Source organism: Denticeps clupeoides, chromosome 16 (assembly GCF_900700375.1).
Source record: "Denticeps clupeoides chromosome 16, fDenClu1.1, whole genome shotgun sequence".
Lineage (NCBI taxonomy): Eukaryota > Metazoa > Chordata > Actinopteri > Clupeiformes > Denticipitidae > Denticeps > Denticeps clupeoides.
The window spans coordinates 17,678,702-17,702,908 of NC_041722.1; the positions used below are offsets into that span (position 1 = coordinate 17,678,702).

Consider the following 24,207-nt stretch of genomic DNA (forward strand, 5'->3'; position numbering starts at 1 on the left):
CGCCAGATCACAGATTCCTGTAAATGACAAGTGAATAATGTGAGTGCAACGTGGGTACCTATAAAACGTAGGTGACTGTCGCACAGCCAGACATGGCGCCTTTGATTTCCCCCACAAGAGGAACGTGCTGATGTCTCCAGCCTTTGTAAATTTTAGCAGTGGTGTACATGTCTGCTAATGATGCTCCCTGGGATGGAGACACACCTACTTTATTCAAATTATTTAAATATATTTTCTCACATTTAATTGCATTCTATTATAGCTCAATGAATACATGATATGTAGAAAAAGCACTTATTTTACATGCACATGGCCTTTTTTAGTTGAATGCAGAATACCAAGTTTCATATTGCTGGTTACAATAAGACAATACCTATAAAAGCTTGCCATTTTCAGAATGAATCATGTTTATAGTTTTTAATATAGCTATTCTAACTGTATAGATTTTCTTTTATTATTATTAAAATCCACGCCCCCCCCCCCCCTCTCGTTTATCATGAGAATATTTTAAATATATATATTTTATGTACAGAGGGCGTGGCTACCTGGAAGTCCGGAAGAAGGAGCCGGCCCGGCCAATCAAATCTGCCGTTACTGTTGGGTGAAAAAGGCGACATTGCCAGGGCGACGAGACCGTAAACAACAGCTAGCGCCGGGCAGCTCGGCTAACTCGACATACAAACCGGCACCATGGTAAGCCGGTTTTTCATTTGGCATCCATAACCCGACTTCTTACATTCGTGCGCTAGTTAAGCGCCAGTTAAACGGCGAGTTCACTTGTCCAGCTGCCGGCGCGTCGTCGGTTCTATTCGACCATCTGCTCGCGTCCGACCAGGAGCCCATGAGCCGGCGGCGCAACGTGGGCCCGCCCGGCCGCCAGACGATGATCTCGGACCAGCGGCGACGGGAGGAGCGGCGTGAGGGCCAGTCGCGGCTCGTCGCCGGGGACCGGCGGATGCGCGCCGCCCTCCTGAGCGAGGAGCGCGTCGAGCAGAAGCGCCACCTGCGGCAGATGCAGGACGAGCGGTGCGAGAGGGAGATCGAGGAGGCGCTCCTCAGTGTACGCCTTTTTAATTCATGTCCAGAAAATGAACGAACGGGAAGTGACAGGATTTTGTTAAAAGAAGAAAAAAAGATAAAATTTTAACCACAGGAGCCGTTCTTGCAGGCGGAGCAGGCCAGAGCTCAAAGAGAGAAGCAGCTGGAGCAGGAGGAGAGGATGGCCAGGGAGGTGGCCCGGATCAACCACCAGAAACTGAGGGATGAGAAGATGAGGCAACACATCAAAGAGAACAGGTCTGGTAACATCTGAGGTGACGGTCTTCGGTCATGTGACGAACTCCACGGCCCGTCGTGTCTTTCAGTCTCGAGATCCGTGAGCTGGAAGATAAACTGAAGGCCGCGTATTTAAACCGGGAGAGGGCCGCACAGGTGGCCGAGAAGGAAGCCATGAGATATGAAACGATGGTCTGTATATCGGAAACGTTGTCCTATCACCGTGCGCACGACATATTTTATTGCTTTTCGGAGTTATTTCGTTGCTTTACTTCAGAGGCAGGAGGCCGACGCCGCTCGCAAGATGAAGAGTGAACGCGAGCGTGCGAACCTGGAGACGGAACGAGAGGAGCAGAAGCGCCACGGGGAGGTGGCGCGATACCAGCAGGAGCTGGAGCTGCAGCTGGAGGAGAAGGAGCGCAGGCGGCAGGAGGCCTACGAGGAGTTCCTCAAAGAGAAGCTCGTGGTGGATGAGGTCGTGCGGAAGATCTACGAGGAGGACCGGATGTGGGTGTTTTTTTTTTGGCGAGGTCCGCGTACACTTGCTGTCACTTGTGCCGTCGGCCCTAACTTGATGCGTTGCAGGGAGCGTCAGCTGAGGATGGAGAAGGTTCTTGCCACCCGGCGCTACGTAGAGGAGTTTAAGAGGCAGCAGGCAGAGTGGAGGCGGGTGGAGAGGGAGAAGATGGAGGAAGAGAACAGGCGCATCCTGGAGTTTGCCCAGCAGCAGGAGCGGATGGAGGAGGATAGGATGGCCAAAGTCAGAGAGAGGGAGAAGTCGAAAGAAAACCTCCACAAGATGGTAGCAGGATCACAGCCGGTTTTTATTTATTTGAATAATATGATTTTATGCTCACGTGCATCTGTGCCCACGGCAGCTGGCAGAAAAGATGGAGATGGAGAGACGTCAGCGGGAGGAAGTGGAGCGCATCAGAGAGGAGCTCTGTCTGGAGGAGGAAGCCGAAGCTGCCAGGCAGAAGGAAATTGTGAGCCGAACCCACCAGAGATAAATGATTCACGTTGGGTGTGTGTGTGTGTGTGTGTGTTAAAAAGTGTCTGTTGTTCGCAGGAAGAGATGGAGAAGCGAATTCGCCACAGGCTGGAGCTGCAGAAGACCTGCCAAGAGCAAATGGCGTTCAAGCAGATGAGGAAGCAGGCCGAGAGGGAAGAGGAGGAGGCCTTCCGGCAGCAGATGATGGCCAAGTTTGCAGAAGACGACCGCATTGAGCAGATGAATGCGCAGAAGAGGCGCATGAAGCAACTGGAGCACAAGAGAGCCGTGGAGAAGCTCATCGAGGAGAGACGGCAGCAGTACCTGGCCGACAAGGTCCGGCTCCAGCTCTGGGGTGTTTCTTTCGCTGTGTGGTTGCGATGAACAGTATTATTGACGTCATGTTCTGGTTTCTGGAAGGAACGTGAGGCTGCTGAGAAAGCCCTCGAGCAGGAGAGGGAGGCCCAGCGTCGGCAGATCATCGAGGAGGAGAGGCAGAAGCTGCTCAGACAACATGCCACTAAGCTGCTGGGGTACCTACCAAAGGTAAATGTTCCGTCCTGTTATTTATGTATGTCTTATCAGTAAAATATGCTTTCTTGAAATAAACAAACCAGTAGTCCCAGTGCAAGCTATGATGTTTAGTGAATGTGAAGTGAGCACAGCACACGGTGACTCAACGAAATGTGTCCTCTGCTTTTAACCATCACCCTTGGTCAGCAGTGGGCAGCCATGACAGTCGCCCGGGGAGCAGTGTGTGGGGACGGTGCTTCGCTCAGTGCCACCTTCTGATTACAGGCCACCACTGCCCCATAATTATATATACATATATATTTTTTTGTCTCTTTCTCAGGGCATTTTCCGGGAGGAGGACCTCAACCACTTTGATGAGGACTTTCGAATGAATTTCCAGAAGCGGCAGGCAGACATCCTCTCAGACGAGGGCTGGGAAGATGATGAGCAATAACCTTCATCACCTCTGGAGGGCAGACTCACGTTTTACTCTTTTACTAGTGCTTCACAATTGCTGCTGTAAATGAACCGTACTTCAATGTGCGGATGCTTTAACATTGCTCAGAATTTTGTTAAAAACTGTTTTAACAGGCGGACTATTGACTTTATATGTACTTTTGAGCCGAGCATTAAATATATTCATTTTGTTAATTAAGAATGTATTTAAAATTGTATATGAATAGTGTGATTAAATATTTAGTATAAAGAAAAGTACTTTCTGACTTGATTCTTGAACAAACCAATAACTTTTTCCTGGTTTTCCGGTTTTAATTATCCAGACCCATTTCCTGCAGGCTGTCTAACCCACTTCCTCTCAGTTTAGATTTACAGTTCCTTCTAATGATGTCAGCAGCAGAGTGACGCTGTCCCGTGGCCAAACACCCCAGCACGTGGATTCCATAAAGAAACCTGTACTGCCGGTGTCCTTTGTTCCAGCCCTTAAGTAGAATTAGGTGATCATTAATACTTTAATGATTCACATGGCAGGTTGGAAAAAATGGACTTACGCATGTTGATCACTTCAGTACCACCATTAAATAGATACAGTATGTGTTATACAAACAGACAACTAGGTTGTTTATGATTTAACATGTGCCTTTGTCATATTAATAAGTATATCAAAGCATAGAAATGCATGAAACACAAACAAACAGCTTTTATGATTCTATGATCCTAAGATTCTATTTATAATTCTATTTTATAATCCTCCAGCATTTTCCTAACAGGATAAATGAAAGGTCAAATTTGAGCCTCGTTAAGTCACTAAAGTATGGTGAGTTCTGGCTGGTGAAGGAACAACGTTCATTGTTCCATATCTCTGTCTGAACTTTGTTCATAATTGGTCCTGGAAAAAAAAAACTTTAAAAGCACCAGTGGGAGGAGGTGGGGGGCGGTTTTATGTGCAGTGAGTCAAATTTGCCCTCCCGGGTCCAAATAAAAGGCCAGTCTGGACAGTACAACCACACAAATTATTTCACACCTCGACGTGTTTTTCTGACGTTGCCAGTATGTTTATCAAGTGCCTTTGATTTCGGAGTGTGCATGATGGGGGTTTTGCACGACTTCCTGTTCCTAACAATCGGGCAGTGAAGGGCTTGTTGGCCGCCAGTGCGTCAGTTCTCCCGGGGCGTTGCCTTCCTCACCATGTCAGGTACGAGCCTGATCACATCTGACTCCGTAACCACCCTGCCAGTCACTGAGCATCCTGTGAGCTGTCAGTCACGTCCTGCTTCCCTACCTGAGCCTCCTGCCCACTGACCGTGGACCAGTCTTCATCTGCTTGGAAATTTGCTTCCGTTTGACCGCTGCCAATCTGCTCTGTGATGCTTTGTGCATATGGAATAAATCTCGTCATCGCTTCTTCCTAACAAGAGGGTTGCCCATCCTGGGATGCTTGGTGCCAGTGGGGTGGGGTGTCACGCCAACCCAACCCACCGCGTGGAATAAATCCTGCAGGACATTTTTCTTCCTGCCTTAATTCCATGCATCTGCTCATCAGCTCTGCGTCATCCTCTCATCCTCTCCTCTGCCTCTTTTGTAATTAAATCCATCCCCTGGGTTCAGCCCTTTGTCTTGTCCATATTGACATTGTGCATGTTTCTGGGAATTAGCTCAAAGCCAATCGGCCGCCAAAAGCCGCGTGGCTGGGGGGTCATTACACTGCGAGGGCAATTTCCTGTGCCTACCGGTCTTTCTTTTTATTTATTTACTTTTAAATCTTGTGTCCACACTGCATAAATGAACTGCTTCAGCAAGCCATGGCTACTGCATAACAAGAGAACTGGCTCCAGAAAATATTCCGCTGTTGACCGGGCCACAGGAAGCGTTTTCAGTTCCAGTAACCTGAGAAACGTAAAAACCAGAGAACTGTTCTAGAACATTTCATGATGTTCACTCCAAGTCAATTGACTTGGTCTATCTAAAATTTAATATACTCTTCATGTACCTTATATTAAGTGAAAGATACCAGTTTAGTTTACTTGCAATCCCTTCATACAGTAAAAGTAGGAGTTATTACCATGAAATGGTCCTTTTTGCGCCTTTCATGCACTGCAGTCAATGAAACATCATTGACTGCAGAGCATAACTGCAACTGGTGCCCATGCAATTGCAGAATGTTTCCTCAGACTTATTCCCCTCAGAATTGTCAGTGTAGATGCATTGCTAAAACGCTCAGTCTATGCAATCTATCAGCCAGCCTTCTTGCCGTCCCTTCCCAGGGATTGCCTGCAGAGGCCCAAAGGAAACTGATGCACGGACCACAGTAGTGAAAACTCTGGTCAGCATCTCACTTCATGCCTTCTCCGATTGGAAGCAGACATCACCTCCGTCTTCATTAGCAGAATGCGAATTACTCCCCTGAAGGCACACTCACCGTCCTGGCCTCCGTGTCTGAAACGTATTACACTGCATGACAATTGGCCCTTTTCTAGAACCTATGTAAACTGTAGGTTTATGGCCCATAGTCCAGGTTGATGCTATTTTGGTGCAGTTGTTGATGGGCTGGGCAGAAATTAGGCTCAATTTTCATTGGCTGTAACTGTGTTAGGAAGCCCATGCTGATTGAGACAGTCTCCAGGCCTATATTAGACTGTGCTGATGTTTGGAGGGCAAATACATTTTGTGTCTTAATCTCACCGTCAACATTCATCACGGTCAGTCAACGGTTTTCTGAACTTCATTCTGTGGCCACAGCACAGACACACAAAGTTCCTTCATGCGTCAATGCCAAGTTAAAAATACCAAACTGAGCAAAATTCTCAGGCACCAGTACAAACCAGGGAAAGCCAAACCACCGTTTATACAGGCTGCATGCAAATTTGTTATTAACATATTGTTTGAGAACATATTGTACTCCATCTGTAGACATTTTGTCATGGTGGCAGGACATGGCAGAAAAAAAGGATGCAATTGCATGACTGACAATAATAATACTCCGAACAGGGCACAAGGACACTCACAGAAATGCAATCGGACACAGATGCATGCAATCAGGAAACCAGGGAGACACTATAGATAACGTGAAACTTCATTCTGGGACACAGACACAAATAAGTCAGGTTCATATCACATGTTGATGTAGTTGGTGTGGATGGTAGGGCTGGTGTGAGTGGTGGGCTTGATGTAGTTGGTGTGGATGGTAGGGCTAGTGTGGGTGGTGGGGTTGATGTAGTTGGTGTGGATGGTGGGGTTGATGTAGTTGGTGTGGATAGTAGGTTTGGTTTGGATGGTGGGGTTGATGTAGTTGGTGTGGATGGTAGGGCTGGTGTGGATGGTGGGGTTGATGTAGTTGGTGTGGATGGTAGGGTTGGTATGAATGGAGGGGTTGGTGTGGGTGGTGGGGTTGATGTAGTTAGTTTGGATGGTAGGGTTGGTATGAATGGAGGGGTTGGTGTGGGTGGTGGGGTTGATGCAGTTGGTGTGGATGGTAGGGTTGGTATGAATGGAGGGGTTGGCGTGGTTGGTGGGGTTGATATAGTTGGTGTGGATGGCAGGGTTGGTATGAATGGAGGGGTTGGTGTGGGTGGTGGGGTTGATGTAGTTGGTGTGGATGGTAGGGCTGGTGTGGGTGGTGGGGTTGATGTAGTTGGTGTGGATGGTAGGGTTGGTGTGGATGGTGGGGTTGATGTAGTTGGTATGAATGGTAGGGCTGGTGTGAGTGGTGGGCTTGATGTAGTTGGTGTGGATGGTAGGGCTGGTGTGGATGGTGGGGTTGATGTAGTTGGTGTGGATGGCAGGGTTGGTATGAATGGAGGGGTTGGTGTGGGTGGTGGGCTTGATGTAGTTGGTGTGGATGGTAGGGTTGGTATGAATGGAGGGGTTGGCGTGGTTGGTGGGGTTGATATAGTTGGTGTGGATGGCAGGGTTGGTATGAATGGAGGGGTTGGTGTGGGTGGTGGGGTTGATGTAGTTGGTGTGGATGGTAGGGCTGGTGTGGGTGGTGGGGTTGATGTAGTTGGTGTGGATGGTAGGGTTGGTGTGGATGGTGGGGTTGATGTAGTTGGTATGAATGGTAGGGCTGGTGTGAGTGGTGGGCTTGATGTAGTTGGTGTGGATGGTAGGGCTGGTGTGGATGGTGGGGTTGATGTAGTTGGTGTGGATGGCAGGGTTGGTATGAATGGAGGGGTTGGTGTGGGTGGTGGGGTTAATGTAGTTGGTGTGGATGGTAGGGTTGGTATGAATGGTGGGGTTGATGTAGTTGGTGTGGATGGTAGGGTTGGTATGAATGGAGAAGTTGGTGTGGGTGGTGGGGTTGATGTAGTTGGTGTGGATGGTAGGGCTGGTGTGGGTGGTGGGGTTGATGTAGTTGGTGTGGATGGCAGGGTTGGTGTGGGTGTCTTGGATGGTGGCCTTGGTGGGGATAGTGGGGTTCGCGTGAGAAGGAGAGATGTTAGTCATGTGCCAGCACAGCTGGTTATTTTGCCCCTTCCCCCTCTTTGTACTAATTGCTGCTGGTTCGATCTCGTAAAAAGAACCATTGCTCACACTTGCCGGTTCATTATCGGCGATATGGCGGGGCGCACAAACGTTTTATGACTTTCCACCCCCGTGGAACTCCACGCCTCTTCTCCCGACTCCCCGTCGCTGTTCAGGCTCGGTGCGGTCCGTCCATCAGCACCGAGTAACCGCGCCGCCCAGAGTCACTCAGCGGTGGCCTTTCACGACACGGGAGGGGACACCGGGCTGGAAAGCCACAGGGGCAACTTTTCCACAACAAGCGACATCATATCTCCACGCAGCATCACCGGCCACGCAGCTCACCTGCGCCGGCAACAGGTAAAAAAACCCCGAGGAGGAGCTGTTCAGCGCACCGTGGTGCTGAAACCCACGTTCCACACACACACACACACACACACACACACACATGATTTCCGGTCAATTCATCAGCACGTTTCGTGCTGACGTGCTGTTGACACGGAGCAATGAAAAGCAAACTGCAAAAAGGTTAGATCCGTTTCAACTGAATAAAACGACGCGGAAATCGATGTTTAAAAGATCATGATTGCTCAAGGCGAGCAGGTCCGGGGCTGCTGGAGAGTGTTGACCCCAACAGCAAATAACCAGGTTTATTACAGATCGGAGCGTCTTCATCCCCCCCCAGGGAATTTTCACTATCATTTTGGGGTTAAACTCCCCAAAAAGCGTCGCCTTCTACAATACTGTCGCCTCCTCGGCAATTCATCGTAACAATTCAGAAAAATGTGCTTTCCAGAATATGTAAGTTTACACTAGGAGGGGGAAACATGTTGTCAGATGAATAAACTCGATCGCTGGGAGAAGATAAAGAGACCCCTCCCACCCCACCAGACCCCACCCCGCTCCCCGGTTATTAAGGTCCGCGGCCGCGCCACGGCGGCCAGGTAACGCGGCACGGAGCGCACGGAGCGGCTCTCCATCCCCGGACATGCTCTCCAGCAGGAACGACGGGCCGCGCAGGGGAAGGTCCTTCGACTCCATGAGCACGGGCCGCCTGGAGAAGCAGCATGAGGTGAGGAGCGTCGGGCTCGACTTTAAACTCTCTATTTTTTTTTTTTTTTTTTTTTTTTTTTTTTTTTGGGTGCGTTTCGTTTCCCGGGTCTCCTCCATAGATGAGTGGGGCGTAGGGGGTTCAAGGCCGTCCCGCCCGGCGTGAGTTTGCCTATGAAATGTCCCTTAGTGCGACCCGATGACAGAGGGCACAGCGCACAGCGCCGGCGGCCTTGGCATCATGAAGGGCGCCTGCTGTGCTACCTGCACCCAGCAGGAACAAAAGACTGGGAGGGAACAACCAAAGGGAACATCTGTCCCGTTCTGCCACATTGTCTCCAATGAAACGACAGATGCAAGGCAGCCTAGAGTTTTCTGTGCCTCAAGAAAACTTTATTTCTTTTTAAATTCAGCGATCCACAAGTTTTTCCAAACATCTAGCTTTTACGCGAATATTAAAACATAAAAAAATACGCCCCTTTTGATGCACGTGCAGCATTGTGTGTTTCATTGCAGAACTTTCCTTATTTTCATGAAATAATGACATGATGTGTGTCTTTCTCTGAGCAGCAATACCATTTTGTTCTCCATCGGTAGACTTTTGCTCGCAGGAGATCGTTCATTCGTTTACAGGCTTGGCACGCTCAGTTCTCAGTTCTACATATCAACATTAAACGCCTTTTAATCACAATCAGAGTTATTGGAAAGATGAAAAAAAATCCTATTTCACTTTTTTTCATTACAACTTTTGCACAGCACCGTATTGGCATATTAGATTTCTGGAGGTATAAATGAACTGGTTGAAATGAGTCCAGATTTACAATTGTGCATCAAATCATGCTGAAAGTCACGTATTGCACAATTAAGCTATTGATTGCCTGGAGCCTGACTTCATGTTCATGTTACAGAGATTAACGTTCATGTGTCTTTGACCAGGTGAATAAATCTGCCTCTAGCAAAGCCGAGGAAACCAAAACCCTCCTGCCCAGGAAGGGAAACGCATCCACCATCTCTTGTCTGAAGGATGAAATTGGGGTCCTGGTGAAGGCCCTGCACCTTTTTCAGGTACAGCGAGATCTTCTCACTGCTGGAGAAATGTCTCCAACCCCTCAAAACGCCAGAACATAACCATCTCAGCCTGCCGTTCCAGGAAAACCATCTGAACACTGAAACCCGCAAGCGGCGCAACTCTGAGCTGGGGCTCGTCGATGAGAGCAACAGCGATTCTCAGCAGCTGAAGGAAACCATCAAGCTCCTGCAGAAGCACCTCAAACTCACCGAGATGGACCCGAAGGACCGGAGCTCCTTGCCTGAATATGGTATGGTCAAAACTGTGCAGCATTTTTTTTTTGCCTAAAAACCTAATTTATAAAATAGTTATCATTTTGTTTAGATTTGAGCGATGTTCCCTGGTTCCCCAAGAAGATATCAGACCTGGATAAATGTGCCAACCGTGTTCTGATGTATGGCTCTGATCTGGATGCCGACCACCCGGTTGGTGCTTTTTTTCATTGATATGGGTGGGGGTAGCCTAGCGTATGACATGAACCAGAAGACCCAGGTTCAAATCCCATTGTGTCCCTGAGCAACACACTTAACCCTGAGTGTCTCCAGGGGGACTGTCCCTGTAACTACTGATTTTAAGTCTCTCTGGATAAGGGCGTCTGATAAATGCCGTAAATGTAAATATGAGCTTCCTGTTGTCCAGGATTTGGTGCCGGTTGTTCTGGATAAATAATTCATGGTTCTGTTTTTCACCTGGCAGGGTTTTAAGGACAACGTCTACAGGAAGAGGAGAAAGTACTTCGCCGACTTGGCCATGACTTACAAACAGTGAGTTGATGTATTTCTTTTTTTGTACTAATATATTTATTGATCATTGATGACATCAGTACACTGAGAAACACTATATACAAAATAAACCAATAACAATCTAAATAATGTGTATCCCGACATGAATATATAAATACACACACACATTTTACATGAAACAGATTTACATGACGCTTGTTATAATACGAATATTTAACTTAAAGTATAAAACTGCGAAGGACAAAACCACCATCTTGGGCAAGACTAGTACAAGTCTTTTACTAGTCCATGATGTTCAAAAACTTTATTGGTATGCAAAGAGATATTAGCCTACACATAAATATTATCAATCAGACGTCAAAGCCTAGACAGTAACATTAAATGTAACTTTAAGTGCTATAAAACAGTTGACGGTTGATTGGTTTGCTCATTGGATATGTAGTTTGTGGAAGTCTATATATGGGGTCTATATGAAATACAGAGAATAGGAACTTTGCCCCAGTCTGAGTTCAAGAGTACTCTGGAGCATTCATACCAAAGAGTTCAATCATTGTCTCATCAGACCAGAGAAATGTTGTTTTTCGTGGTCTGAGAGTCCATGTGACTTTTACTAAGGAGTGGCTTCCATTTGGCCTGACAGGTACATTGTTGCAGAGATGGTTGGCATTGGATTCTTGGTCAACTCGCTGACTAAGGCCCTTCTCCCCAGATTTAGGTGGCAGTTTATTTTAATACATCTGCCAAAAAAGTAATCTTTTTTGACGCTGTTATTATGTGTTGTGTGTCGAATTCTGAGGAAAGAATTGAATTGAATCGTTTTTGGAATAAAGCTGTAACATAACAAAATGCGGGAAAAAGTCAGATGCACTGTATAGTAAGACGTATAGTGTTATTATACGCCCATCACTCCATCTCACTCCAAGGTTTTTGGAAAAGTTGGCAGCCCTGATCTCTGTATGCGTTCTGTTCATTTTTTGAGTGCGTGAACAAAAAAACCAACACACAGAACGCCAGATGCGGCCCGTGGCTGTACATACGTGCATACGTACATGGTTAACAGCAAATATAAAATGGTGTTTCAATCACAGTGGAGAGCCCATCCCTCGGGTGGAGTTCATGACGGAGGAGGTGCAGACATGGGGCGTGGTGTTCCGGGAGCTCAACAAGCTCTACCCTACACACGCGTGCAGAGAGTACCTGCAGAACATTCCGCTGCTGTCGCAGCACTGCGGCTACAGGGAGGACAACATTCCGCAGCTGGAGGACGTGTCCTGCTTTCTCAAGGGTGAGTCAAGAACCAGTGGGAGTTTGCATTAAATACAGATAACAATGTTGCAGTGGCGGTTAGAGATGTGGCCTCACGCCTACGGTTCTCCGGTTTTCTCCCACCATCCAAAGGGATGTACAGTAGGTGAATTGGCGACTGTGTGTGTGCACCCCACCCTGGGTGTGTCCCAAAATGGGCCGCCCTGAATAGGACTGTGAGAATGATATTGTGAGACTGATATTGGTTTTTGGAAAAAGTATATAAGTTATCATGCAATCACCCTTTTTGTATTACATCTGTATTTGGAATGTTAAACTCTGAAAGACATCAGCTACATTAATCATTAGCTGCTTGGAAGAGAAACCGTGGAACAAGAGAAGCGGCAGGTATATATATGCAGGCAATGGGACGAGAATTGCTGGTGTCTTCCCATTGTAAGTCGCTTTGGATAAAAGCGTCTGCCAAATAAAGTAAAGTAAAGTAAGTAAAGAAGTGTTGCAAAACAAGTTCGCCGGGGCGAGGTGACGAGACCTGGCAGGACCTGGGAAAACAGCGAGCAGAGAGCTTGCAGATGGAGAAAGCAGGAGACCATCAATCATGAGATAAACAACAGTGAAGTTCTACGAATTTCTATGTTCGGAACAAACCCAGCTGACGTCTGAATGTACCACCCAGTATTGAATAAAAGGAGGAGGCACGTCAGAAACCACAGAGCTGTTGGAGGCATGCTGTAATGTGCGTCTCTGATCGCTCTCCTTGCAAGTAAAAAGAATTCAAATGCTTCGTGTCTTTCTTCTCCAGTTATTTAAGTGTTAGAACGACGTATAACTCTGACATTTAATTGGTCCTTCGAGCCGGATTCCAAGACACCAAAGGATTTCCAGTGGACGGGGCGGACTCCAGAAAAACCTTGGCCAAGGCTGACTCCTTAAGAGGGGTCAGGAACAGACCCCTTTGGGGACTGGTAGGCAGACCGTCGGCTGGAAGTCTGGAGGTTGAAGGAATTCTATGATTGAGAGAAGGCACGGGGTAAGTTGACTTCTATTTAAATGGTATGAATGGTATGGTAACAAGAGGTTACATAAAAAGAAGTTACAAGAGGTAATTGAAGTATCAAGAGGTTACTTAAACAAACCCTGGGTATTCTAGACTCTGGCAGGTGACAGGCGGCAGTTAAGTTCCGTGGGGAGGTGCAGACTCCTCTGCCAGGTGGCAGTTAAATTCTGCGGGGAGGGGCGGACTCCTCCCATAAAGGGTTAAATTCCGCGAGGGAAACGGACTCCCCTGCCCGTGAAAAAGAACGTTCAATAGTCCAATAAAGTTGTGTAAAACTCATACAGGTGTATGAGAGCGCGCCCGCGGAGTGCTTGTGTGGATGAGAGGGAGTGAAAGTCGCTAGACCGACACTCCATGTAAAAATCACAGGAAACGGAACAGTGTGACTTTTGTGGAAGTTTTACGCAAGGTATTCACACCCCAAAACATTTGAGGTAGAAGTTGAATACACCACGAGAGGTATTTTAACACTGTCCTGTGATCTGAACACCAGTGTTTTAGGAAACCCTAGGTACAAAAAGCACACTGGTCCAAATTAAGGTCAAAAATGGGTAAGACATCCAGTGAACCAGAGCCAAAAGAAAAACAAAAATATATAAAAAATACGGATTTGACGGGTAAAAAGTCTAATTGAGTTTCAGGGAGCCATAAAACAGACATGTAAGAATAAGGAGAAGGCAAAGGGGAGGGGTGCGTAGGGCTGACGAGGAAGGAGTAGAAGAGGAGGGGGCGATGGGACTGTTAGCGCAGCCACCAGCGCTTCCCTCTGCGCCGGCAGCTCCTCCCCTGTAAGACAGTCTTATCACTTAAATGGCAGGGAAGTGCGGCAGGTATATATATGCAGGCAATGGGACGGGACGGGCACCATGTAAAAGGTGACTGGTCCCCTTTAAGACGAGGAGGACAGCCTCTGAGTCACAATGGGTCAGAATTGGAAACCAGAATGCAGGCATTGCTGGGACGCATATGGGCGAAGTACAGGAAAAAGAGCAGTCAAAGAAAGTTTAAAGTAAAGTAATTCAGGAAATGGGTATAATGGGAGACTGTTTAAAATATGGGAAGCAGAGGGTGATCGGAGGGCTAGACAAAACAGCCAACAAGGCGCTGTGTGTGAGATAGAGAATATCAGACTGTGTAAATTGCGAGTAAGATGTGTTTTCGTGGAGGACCGGAGTTCTGAAGAGACACTCCTGCTTCTGTGTGTGTGTGTGTGAGAATCTGCATGTACTGGCAGACCTAATCTTTCTCTCTCTCTCTTGGGTATGTGAGTGTATGTGTGGGGCTCCTCCTTCTCTCCCTCCCCCTCCTTCTCGCTCTCTCTCTCTCTCGTTTGGTTTGGGACTGAACTTTAAGCAATAGAATTTGCTGTCTGGGCATCAGCCCAGCGATTTCCAGCGGGTTTCCACTTTATTCAGCCTTAAAGGAAATATGGGAAAATATTTTTCGTTTACATTTTGAAAAAGCATGAAATAGACACCAGCATAGACACCAGAGATTACTACAATGTTATGGTCATAACTTGCGCTGTGCCCTTTTTGTTTACTTGAACAGAGACCAAGAGCCTTTAAAGAATAATGATAACAATCATTATTTTACCTGACTAAGTTTAACTGGAAAAAATCATGTTGTGACACTACTGACTGGACTTTGACTAACTGAACTGATTTTTCTGTTTTATGTCTAAGTTTTGTTTATCTACAGAAATACACCTATATTCCCGGTAAAAAGGCAAGCTCCCTCAATAGGATGGAGAATGGTGCAGGAGCTGCAGGCAGTAAAGGCCGCAGTAGCACCACGAGCTCTGTGGGTACCTGACTCACACACGTTGTGACCAGAGGCGCAAATACTTACTGTGGTCGACATTAGTAATGCATTTTCCTCCCAGTGACACAGACAGTCAATTTTGGTTCGCTTTCACGATATGCCTATACTAGACTTCCTCAGGGCTATTGCGAAAGCCCTACTATATATTCACAAACCATGCATGCCAGCATGTCAAAATTTCAACCACCTGGGGGAGTGGGGGGACTTTACGTTGACGATATATTGGTGGCTTCTCCAAGACTAGAAGCATGTAAAGAAGGCACTGTGGCCCTCTTAAATTATTAATAACAATAGCAGTATAGTGGCAAGAAGATAAAGAAAGGGGTAGAGAAAAGCAGAATGGGACCAGGCCCACAACCGTGAGAGCCACACTAAAAAGAACAAGTGAAACCTATCTTCTCCAGTAAAATAGCACAAGGAAATTTCACATGTATCTATATAATGGGAAGGCAGAACCTACTAGGAGAAGGGACACCGAGAGATTGGTGTTATACGGTACAAAATGTGGGGACTTATTTTAACCCGCTGTCTCAAAGTGACTTATGGTGGTGGTGTGGAGGCAATAAACTGTTTGACCATTTGCCCGGGTTGTGTGCCCTAGTAACCCTTTTATTACCAGTGTCCATTTATCCAACAAATGTAACTAATCTGTTGTTCAAATTAAACAGCCTGGTACCTGCAGACTGGCACAGGATGAAGCGGTCAACCCTGCCCTGGGAGAAGCTAACTGATCCAACATACATAGATGCAATTGGGGTTCCCAGGGGGGTGCCTGACGAATATAAAAGCGCAAATCAAATAGCTGCGGGTTTTGAATCAGTCTTATGTACGATTAACAAGAACGTAGACAGAATCAACTACATCCACTACAATGTTTAAAAATTAGGTAATTGGACACAAGACGGTTTTGAGGGCATGCATGGGCAATTGTCAGCCACTTCCCTCATGGCATTTCAGAACAGGATCACCTGACAATGTTTCTTGCTGAAAATGGAGGAGTTTGCACAATGTTTGGAGAGCAATGCTGCTCATTCGATCCAAACAACACAGCTGCAGGAGGCAGTCTGACGTTGGCCATTGACGGGCTGCGCAACCTCAACCGGAAGATGAAAGAGCATAGAACGACGTATAACTCTGACATTGGTATATGACATATACTTTTTCGAGAAATGTTTATGTCATCGGTTAATTTTGGATAAATCATGGAAAACGTTACTGACACTGTATTCATATTATTATTTCAAATATTAATATCAGTTGACATCATGAGAACTAATTTGGGTGTGTTTGTATTTCAGAGCGTACAGGGTTCTCCATTCGTCCAGTAGCGGGCTACCTATCCCCTCGCGATTTTCTAGCAGGTCTGGCTTTCCGGGTCTTCCACTGCACTCAGTACGTGCGCCATCAGTCCGACCCGCTCTACACCCCAGAACCGTGAGTACTGCACCCCGATCAGAACGTCAAATGTCATACAAGGTCTTTTCAAAACGTAGAGTTCAAACTATCATACGAACCATACTCATTTAAACATCATACCACTGTAAAAAGAACTTCAATTTTTCTGTCTTACATTTACTATCATTCTCTATTACATTTACTAACAATCTGACTTACATTTACTATTTTTCTGTCTTACATCCACTATCATAGTTCTTTGTACATTGGTATGATCTGTGTAAGAGTATAATAGTAAATGAAGGACAGTATGACTGCACATGAAATAGGGTATGGAAGTGTTTGTGAAAGAGTATAGTATTGTGTGTGCAAGTATATTATTGTGTATGTGAGACCAAGTATGACTATTATCCTATAGAGCCTCTGATCTTTTTCAAGTACCTTGACCAACACTGGTGTGTGTGTGTGTGTGTGTTTGTCAGCGACACGTGTCATGAGCTTCTGGGCCACGTGCCCCTGCTGGCAGACCCCAGCTTCGCCCAGTTCTCCCAGGAGCTCGGCCTGGCCTCCCTGGGAGCGTCTGACGACTCCGTTCAGAAATTAGCCACCGTGAGTAAACGGGCGTGGCTCATATCCTCGATTGAAATCATGTCACATTTACATTTGTATTTATTTATTTTGCAGTGCTACTTCTTTACAGTGGAGTTTGGCCTCTGCAAACAGGAGGGACGACTACGGGCGTATGGCGCAGGGCTTCTCTCATCAATAGGTGAACTGAAGGTAACAACTTCATAACATCTTCATCTTTCAAGGATGATGATTCATTATTTTTTACCAGCTGAACTTTTTTACCAACTAGATGCAAAATGCTTGAAATTATTTAACAAGGAATTTAAAATGTAAATAATTTTAACAAATCCAGATGGTCCAAAATGTGGCAGCCCGTCTCATTTTCAATCAGCCAAAACACACCAATGTCGCGCCTCTTCTCACCTCTCTCCACTGGCTTCCGGTAGCTGCTCGCATGTTAAGTCCTTGATGGTTGCCTACAGGGCTGTAATCAATACCTCCTATATATCAATACAATACTAGCCAGCTACACTCATGCACGCCCTCTCAGATCTGCAAATGAAATGAGACTGAAAATTCCCTCTTTACGGGGTCTCCGATTGTTCTCCTTTGTTGTCCCTGGCTGGTGGAACAACTTGTTCCTGCTCCATTCGACTAGCCGAGACAACCACCACCTTTAACAGTTGAAAACCCACTTATTCAAAAAGTATTTCAGACAAATCTAACACTTACACATGCACATGCATACTCTCTGCAAAAAAAAAAAAAAATTTGTCCAGCACTTAACAATTCCCCAGCATATTCTTTTTCTGACTTATCAGGGTCTTATTTTTTGTAAACTCAAAATGTACAGAAATCAAATGCGAATTCCTGGAGTCTTCCTCCTGTTAGTCGCTTTGGATAAAAGCGTCTGCTTAGTAAAGTAAAGTAAAGTAAAGTACATGACAAACTGGTCTTGTCTTATTTAACCAAAACTTTATTTCTTTTCGCAGCATGCCCTTTCCGGTAATGCAAACATCCTGCCATTTAACCCTGAGGTGACCTGCAAGCAGGAGTGCCTGATAACCACCTTTCAGGACGTCTACTTTCTGTCAGAGAGCTTTGAGGAGGCCAAGGGCAAGATGAGGTGAGCACTTCCGGCTGCACCTGTCACCTTTCTCTCAGTGGCGCATGAAACGTTTCAATTAATGCATTTTTTTTTTCAACTCTACAGGGAATTTGCCAAAACCATCAAGCGGCCGTTCACAGTACGATACAACCCCTACACCCAGAGCGTGGCCGTGCTGAAGGACATGCCGAGCATCAGCAGTGTGGTGGAGGAGCTGAGGCACGATCTGGACATCGTGGGCGACGCCCTTCAGCGGCTCAACAAACACATGGGCATTTGAGGCCTTGCCCCCCAGCAGCTGTCCCCGTGTCACACGTTACTGTAGTACTTCATTGTTACCCTTCGATCATATTTTAAATTCATTTTTAACATCGCTGACAGGTGCAATTGAAGGAAGAGTGCTGATTGTCTGCCAAACTAATTCAATGCTAAAAGCCTGACTGGCCACTAGGCGGCCAGAATCTAAAATCCACGCTTCTCCATGAATGCTACCTCCACCCATGCCTGTAATCTGCTCTCAGCGCACATTCATAAAATTACACACCACAAAACATGATACATGTCTTTATATGGAATTATTATATTTCTCACAAATCGTTGGTGTTCAGTAATAAAATGATACTATATACATTCTCTTCTTCAGTGCGTATATCATGTCTGAAGCATTGACTAATCCCGATAAAAGATAAAATAAATTAACCGTATAAGCAAACTAAGATGTGTATCTTCTTATTGAATTGAAGCTGGGATGAAATCTCCTGCTCCTCCTGTGAGGAGGTGTAATTTCAGTGCTGGACAGCAGAGGGAGCCATCTGTCTACTCGCCAGGGAGAAGCTAATCTTAAAAGTTAAAGTGAAGTGATTGTCACATGTGATATACAGCAGCACAGCACACGGTGCACACATTGAAATTTGTCCTCTGCATTTACCCCATCACCCTGAGTGAGCAGTGGGCAGCCATGACAGGCGCCCGGGGAGCAGTGTGTGGGGACGGTGCTTTGCTCAGTGGCACCTTGGCGGATCGGGATTTGAACCGGCAACCTTCTGATTACAGGGCCACTTCCTTAACTGCTAGGCCACCACTGATGTGTCTTGTCTACATTGTTAACCATTTTTCAAACACGTTCTTGTTAAGCCGCACTTAAGAGAATATTTACTGAATACCCACCTATCCAAAAATTCTCCAATGATGCATGTTATGACAAGACCTTTTTGCATATTGAAGCACATTTGCACTACCGTTCAAAAGTCAGACAAGGGTCGTTTAGATATGTGCTCATTTTGCTGGGAAACAAATGCCTGGTCCATTAAAAAGATCCATAAAATCCATAACATTGTTCAAAACTCCAGTCCAGCATAAGCAACAATTAAGTAAAAGTGAAACAAGTTAAATTAAGTTGTGAAACACTGCAGCACAGCACACGGTGCACACAACGAAATGTGTCGTCTGCTTTTAACCATCACCCTTAGTGAGCAGTGGGCAGCCATGACAGGCCCCTGGGGAGCAGTGTGTGGGGACGGTGCTTTGCTCAGTGGCAGTTCGGGATTTGAACTGGCAACCTTATTATGGGTTCACCATAATAGGCCACCACTGCCCCTTAATTAATCTTGAGATCCAGTGAAATGCTGTGTTAACCCAAGTGTGTCACTTTAAACACTTTATTAATTATTACAAAACCCTTTTCAATTATTATAGTAGAACTGAAAGCATTTGCACTGGTTAAAGAAGCAATAAAATGCTGTATCTATAGCATCAACAAATGTGGGCTTGACTTGAAGTTGACTTGACAAATAATTTTCATGTTTTTTCATGATCACAAACCTTTGAGCAGTAGGGTTTGTTCATTAGTTATATGTAAAGTTGTTTGATGATGATTATTCTTTATTGTTAGGTAAAGTGAATGCTTGAAAGAATTGAACAATAAATGCAGATAAAGCACATTTTTAAGTCAGATGTTAAGTTTTTTAAGATGTTAGCAGCATGTGTCTCCTCAGCCCTGCCTCAGAGTGTGTGTTTCAGGACGGATGGCGATGGTAACTCTTGTCCACTAGGTGGAGGTGGTGTGGTGTCACTGTAGTTCAGGTTGTCGTTGGACAACTCGCCTGGGAAGCATTTTTCAGCTGCACAAATAAGTCGTCTTTATTGCAGAAGTAACTACTGGTTACCGCTCCTGCGGTCCCTGCATTGCAGACATGCCCACAGAGGAGGACACAGAGTGGGATATAAAGGGAAAGCTTGTATGCTCTGACTGGCTGCTGTATATCACAGCCAGTCAGAGTCTTCATGAGGGGGATCTGGTTTAAAATATTTATCTTGGCTGTCTCCTCGGCCTCAGGAGACTGTCACGGTAATCCGTCTTTCATTAATTTTTTTACTTTGTGGTTGTTGAAACTGCTTTAGAATTTTAATGTGATATAAATCAGGATTATAACAAAAAATTAAGAAGGAATTTAATTTCTCCACGAAATCGAGGTCACTCATCATATTTGTGCACATTTGTGAGCAGTTTCGAATCATCATTCTTTGGCATGTTCTCAGATCATGCTTGGAGAGCACTTTGATCAAACATGCGTCACGAGTGGCACGAATGTCTGAGACTTTCTGCTTTTCACATCTACATGAGACAATCTACACAACGAATTACAGCACTGCACACTTAATGCAACTCAGACCACAGGAATACACAGTGACCTTGAACAGGAACAGAGGTCAGAGCTGAGGATTCGGTTTCCCTGCTGAATCACAGATGACCACCAGCCTCCTCTCCTCCCTCAGTCCTCCTCTGTCTCCATCTGGGCTCTGCTGGTGGGCAAGTGGTTGTGAAAAGCTCAATTGGCCTGCATTAAAATTTCAGGGTCACTCTCTGGGCTCATTCCTCCACATGTCGCAGGCTGGGAAGATAGAGTGATTCCAGCTCTGTGATTTCCCGAGTCTTAGATGAGTTAGAAAAGCTTCCACATGCTGGACAGACGCCATCGACAGGATTCAAATTCCTTCTATGTGTTTGCTCACATACTTGTCCAATTAACCCGATTCTGATTCTGACCACACAAACCGATATCCATTTACATGCAGTCCTGCGCAAAACAGTAACGCTGTTCAGAAAGGGACTATTTAAAAGTGTAAAACACAGAAATAACAACGATTAAAAAATGAGAGTGTGAACTAATGACTGATCTCCTACAAGCAAAAGTCTACAAATGGAGAACAATATTGTATTGCAGCTCAGAGAAGAACTGGAGGACAGAGTCTCTTTCTCTACACACGTCATGTCTTATTTTCATAAAAATATAAAATGCGTTGAATCCTTTTGTGACAGTGTAGGTTGCACCTAACCTGCTCCACCCAATAAAATGCTGCTCTCACAGGTCACGTGAGGTGGCAGAGATAGAAAGAAAGTGAAGTGATTGTGATACACTGCAGCCCAGTGCACGGTGCACACAATGAAATGTGTCCTCTGCTTTTAACCATCACCCTTAGTGAGCAGTAGGCAGCCATGACAGGCAGCCGGGGAGCAGTGTGTGGGGACGGTACTTTGCTCAGTGGCACCTTGGTGGATTGGGATTTGATTCGGCAACCTTCTGATTATGGGGCCGCATCCTTAACCGCTAGGCCACCGCTGACCCATGCATGTCACAGATAGACAGATAGATTCAGCATTTTTAATGTTTACATTCACAATTGAATTTAGAAATGATCGGTAGTTCTTATGGTTCCCACTTCCTGTGGGAATCCCCAAGACACAAAGCATTCCCAAAAATGGCCAGCCTCTGTCAACATGATTTAATTTGATTCAGTTTAACGTCATTTGGAGCTGCAGAAAAAAAAAAAATGTGAACAGACAAACTGATTTAAGGCCCCTGATGTCATTAACTGGCCAGGTTAATGTTTTGCTCTTAAGAATAATGGAGTTCATTCAGCAGTAAAACTACACCGTTGCTACACCATCAGTCTCCTCCCTCATTATCAGGGGCTTAGCTTCTTCAAAAGTTGAAATACCAGCCGTCTGGTCCCATTTTTACCAGCACCAGAGGCTTTCCTGCCCTCAAACTCACCTGATCCACTCCAACTGAGGTGGGATTTCCCCAGGAATCCCCTCTAATCCCAGAACCGCCTGGGCTAGAAGAGTCTGGGTGGATGTTGAGGATAAGATGAGAGAATTGTTGTGAAATTTTACTCATTTTACTTGCACAGATTAAAAATGTTGCATGACTCCCATAAAAGATGAAACCCCATTAAAGCACCATTACAGGTGTACAGATAGATATTTAAACGTACAAATGGTCTGACGGTCAGCAACATTTTAAATGCATCAGCTGATCGCAGCAGAGGCTTTGCATCCTAGATCCTTTGTGCAGGTTTCGGTCAACAATAATTCACAGATTCTTAAGACCTTTTTTTTCAGAAGTACCCTCAGCAGTGACCCTAGTAGGGCTTTGCAGTAAATTTTCAAGCCTGTGACCGGTTCCCACGGCAACACAATGCTGAGATGATGCGTCCACATGATGCATGGTAACCATGGTGTCCAACGCAGCAAAACATAAACAACCATCTCATACTTCAAGTGAGCAAGAGAGCGAGGGGTGAGAAGTCCTCTGACGGTGGGTCGGTAGAAAGTTCTGGAAGCTGATTTGGACACAGGTGTTTAATTTCACCCTTTTTTAGTCTCTTTATGACCATGTGGGAGTGTGTGTGTGTGTGTGTGTGTATTTGCGCCTTGCTTCTGCAATGTTTCCATAGCAACAGCATGAGAGTATCAGGTGAGCTTGTGAGGTATTGAGACCCAGTGACATAACGGTGTAAATCCACCTACAACATCAAAGGGAAACGTGTACACACACACATAAAATGCTACACAGTCCCATATAGTAACCAGGGCCGTGCAGTGATAGTTACATGTGCAAAATGGGTCTATGGGATATCATGAGAGAAAACGAGAATTAGAACCTTAACAGAACCTTAGCAGAAGAAGCTTTTCTAGGCCACAGTAATTACTGTGACACGCTTGTTTTAATTGGCTGACACTGATCACATGCTGACAGAGAGAGACGGAGAAACAACCAAAAACACCGCACCAAAGGATGCCAGCGACAAGCTGCCCTTGAGAGCAGATCACACACTCCTGTTGCTATGGTTACAAGTCCTGTTAGATAACTGGGTTGCCATGGTGTCTGAACAGATCAAAGCTCACCATCAGAACAAGGAACCTGGTGTCTGCAGAGTTGACAGAGATTTACGGGCCGAGGTGTGCCGTCACACACACCTCTAGACTCTACCACAGGAAGTCATCAAAACAGAAAACACACATCACCCTGTCAAACCGGCAGTTTACATAGTGGAATACACAGAGAACTACTGTTCATTACTCTTCCGTTCTGTTCTTTATGGTGTATACATGTAAATCCTAATATAGATATGGATGTTATTAAAGGAAAATGTACCCAAAAACTATTTCATTCATTCAGGTCATGCACCACAGTTCCACAGTTCTAAACATTTGATTTTCTTTTTTTCTTTGCTACTGATTTTTATTGAATTTATGAAAAGAAAAAAAATACATGAAGATAAAATCATAGGATTATCTGATGCAGCAGTTTATATAGTGGTCTATAGTGCGTCAGTGCAACTACTTTTACATTTATAAAATGCCTCTTAAGTGATTGCTTTAGTAAACTTTGTTGGTCTGAAAGGGCAGAGTTCAATTTCAAGGAAGCACAGTCTATTGCTAACAGTCAGAGACCCTGTTTCTGTAATGTCAGGCCAACAGGGACACAGCAGTTTCCACTTGCGTGGATGTGCGGTAATAATCCACCACCGACGGAGGCTCATTTGGGTCTAAACTGGACCCCCTCTCCACCTCCTGGTGCTGAATTTGTTCTTCCCTTTCAATATCAAACTTTAAAAAATGCCTCTCAACATAACATAAAGCGATTGGCAGTATTTTGACATATGCCAACATTGTATTTTAACTCTTTATTAAGTCCAGACGTTGGCCTGTCTGCAACGATTCCAAACGTTTAGTCAGGTCATGCAGGCGGACTTGATCTTAAGTGACCTTTGACCTTTGACTAAAGAACCGACCAAGAACTAAAGAATCTTGCATGTAATCTGTCACTCCCTCTTTTTGTACAGTGTGTTTGAATTGTGCAATTATTCTTTTTTTGGCAAATGCAAATCTCATGCTACAGGATCATCTGAGGATCTGACACTGAAGAGCGTAATACAATCGTTCCCAGAGATCCCAAAATTGGAATATTCACAACATTTTTCATCTTGATGTGATATGTGCATAGGATATTTTTGCTCTGCCAGAACCCTGTTTGGTTCCAGATTTAATTCTTTACAAGGAATGACAACAATAAAAAAATGAATTATGAACTAGATTTCTCTGCTTTTGATTAAAAAAGTCTGTTAAAACAAAGTTTATAA

The 24,207-nt window shown here is 45.4% G+C and overlaps 2 protein-coding genes across 3 annotated transcripts; both read left to right on the top strand.

The window, feature by feature from the left end:
- Window positions 1–596: 596 nt before the first annotated feature.
- Window positions 597–3,401, top strand: mns1 (meiosis-specific nuclear structural 1). Of its 2 annotated transcripts, none has more exons than XM_028956768.1 (10): window positions 597–693; window positions 786–1,060; window positions 1,169–1,296; window positions 1,365–1,467; window positions 1,553–1,782; window positions 1,861–2,077; window positions 2,154–2,261; window positions 2,345–2,602; window positions 2,687–2,812; window positions 3,120–3,233. In XM_028956768.1, exons 2-10 carry the CDS (start codon window positions 842–844, stop codon window positions 3,231–3,233), a joined length of 1,503 nt encoding a protein of 500 aa, XP_028812601.1. In that variant the 5' UTR covers window positions 597–693; window positions 786–841. The 2 variants fall into 2 exon arrangements, with proteins under 2 accessions (XP_028812601.1, XP_028812600.1); XM_028956767.1 differs by having other exon boundaries at window positions 600–693; window positions 836–1,060; window positions 3,120–3,401.
- A 5,235-nt stretch (window positions 3,402–8,636) lies between these two features.
- On the top strand, window positions 8,637–18,490 carry LOC114765838 (tryptophan 5-hydroxylase 1-like). The gene is made up of 11 exons (XM_028956318.1): window positions 8,637–8,768; window positions 9,683–9,811; window positions 9,897–10,065; window positions 10,140–10,240; window positions 10,512–10,579; window positions 11,647–11,843; window positions 16,004–16,139; window positions 16,583–16,709; window positions 16,785–16,880; window positions 17,663–17,796; window positions 17,884–18,490. Exons 1-11 carry the CDS (start codon window positions 8,685–8,687, stop codon window positions 18,056–18,058), a joined length of 1,416 nt encoding a protein of 471 aa, XP_028812151.1. The 5' UTR covers window positions 8,637–8,684; the 3' UTR covers window positions 18,059–18,490.
- The last annotated feature ends 5,717 nt before the right edge of the window (window positions 18,491–24,207 follow it).

Bases quoted from the DNA above. Each gene is read 5' to 3' on its own strand.
- mns1 (XM_028956767.1), top strand. The intron at 2,078-2,153 runs GTAGCAGGATCA...TGCCCACGGCAG, and splicing joins AAGAAAACCTCCACAAGATG to CTGGCAGAAAAGATGGAGAT. The intron at 2,813-3,119 runs GTAAATGTTCCG...TCTCTTTCTCAG, and splicing joins TGCTGGGGTACCTACCAAAG to GGCATTTTCCGGGAGGAGGA.
- LOC114765838 (XM_028956318.1), top strand. From the start codon at position 8,685: ATGCTCTCCAGCAGGAACGACGGGCCGCGCAGGGGAAGGTCCTTCGAC. The intron at 8,769-9,682 runs GTGAGGAGCGTC...GTCTTTGACCAG, and splicing joins GCCTGGAGAAGCAGCATGAG to GTGAATAAATCTGCCTCTAG. The intron at 16,710-16,784 runs GTGAGTAAACGG...TTTATTTTGCAG, and splicing joins CCGTTCAGAAATTAGCCACC to TGCTACTTCTTTACAGTGGA.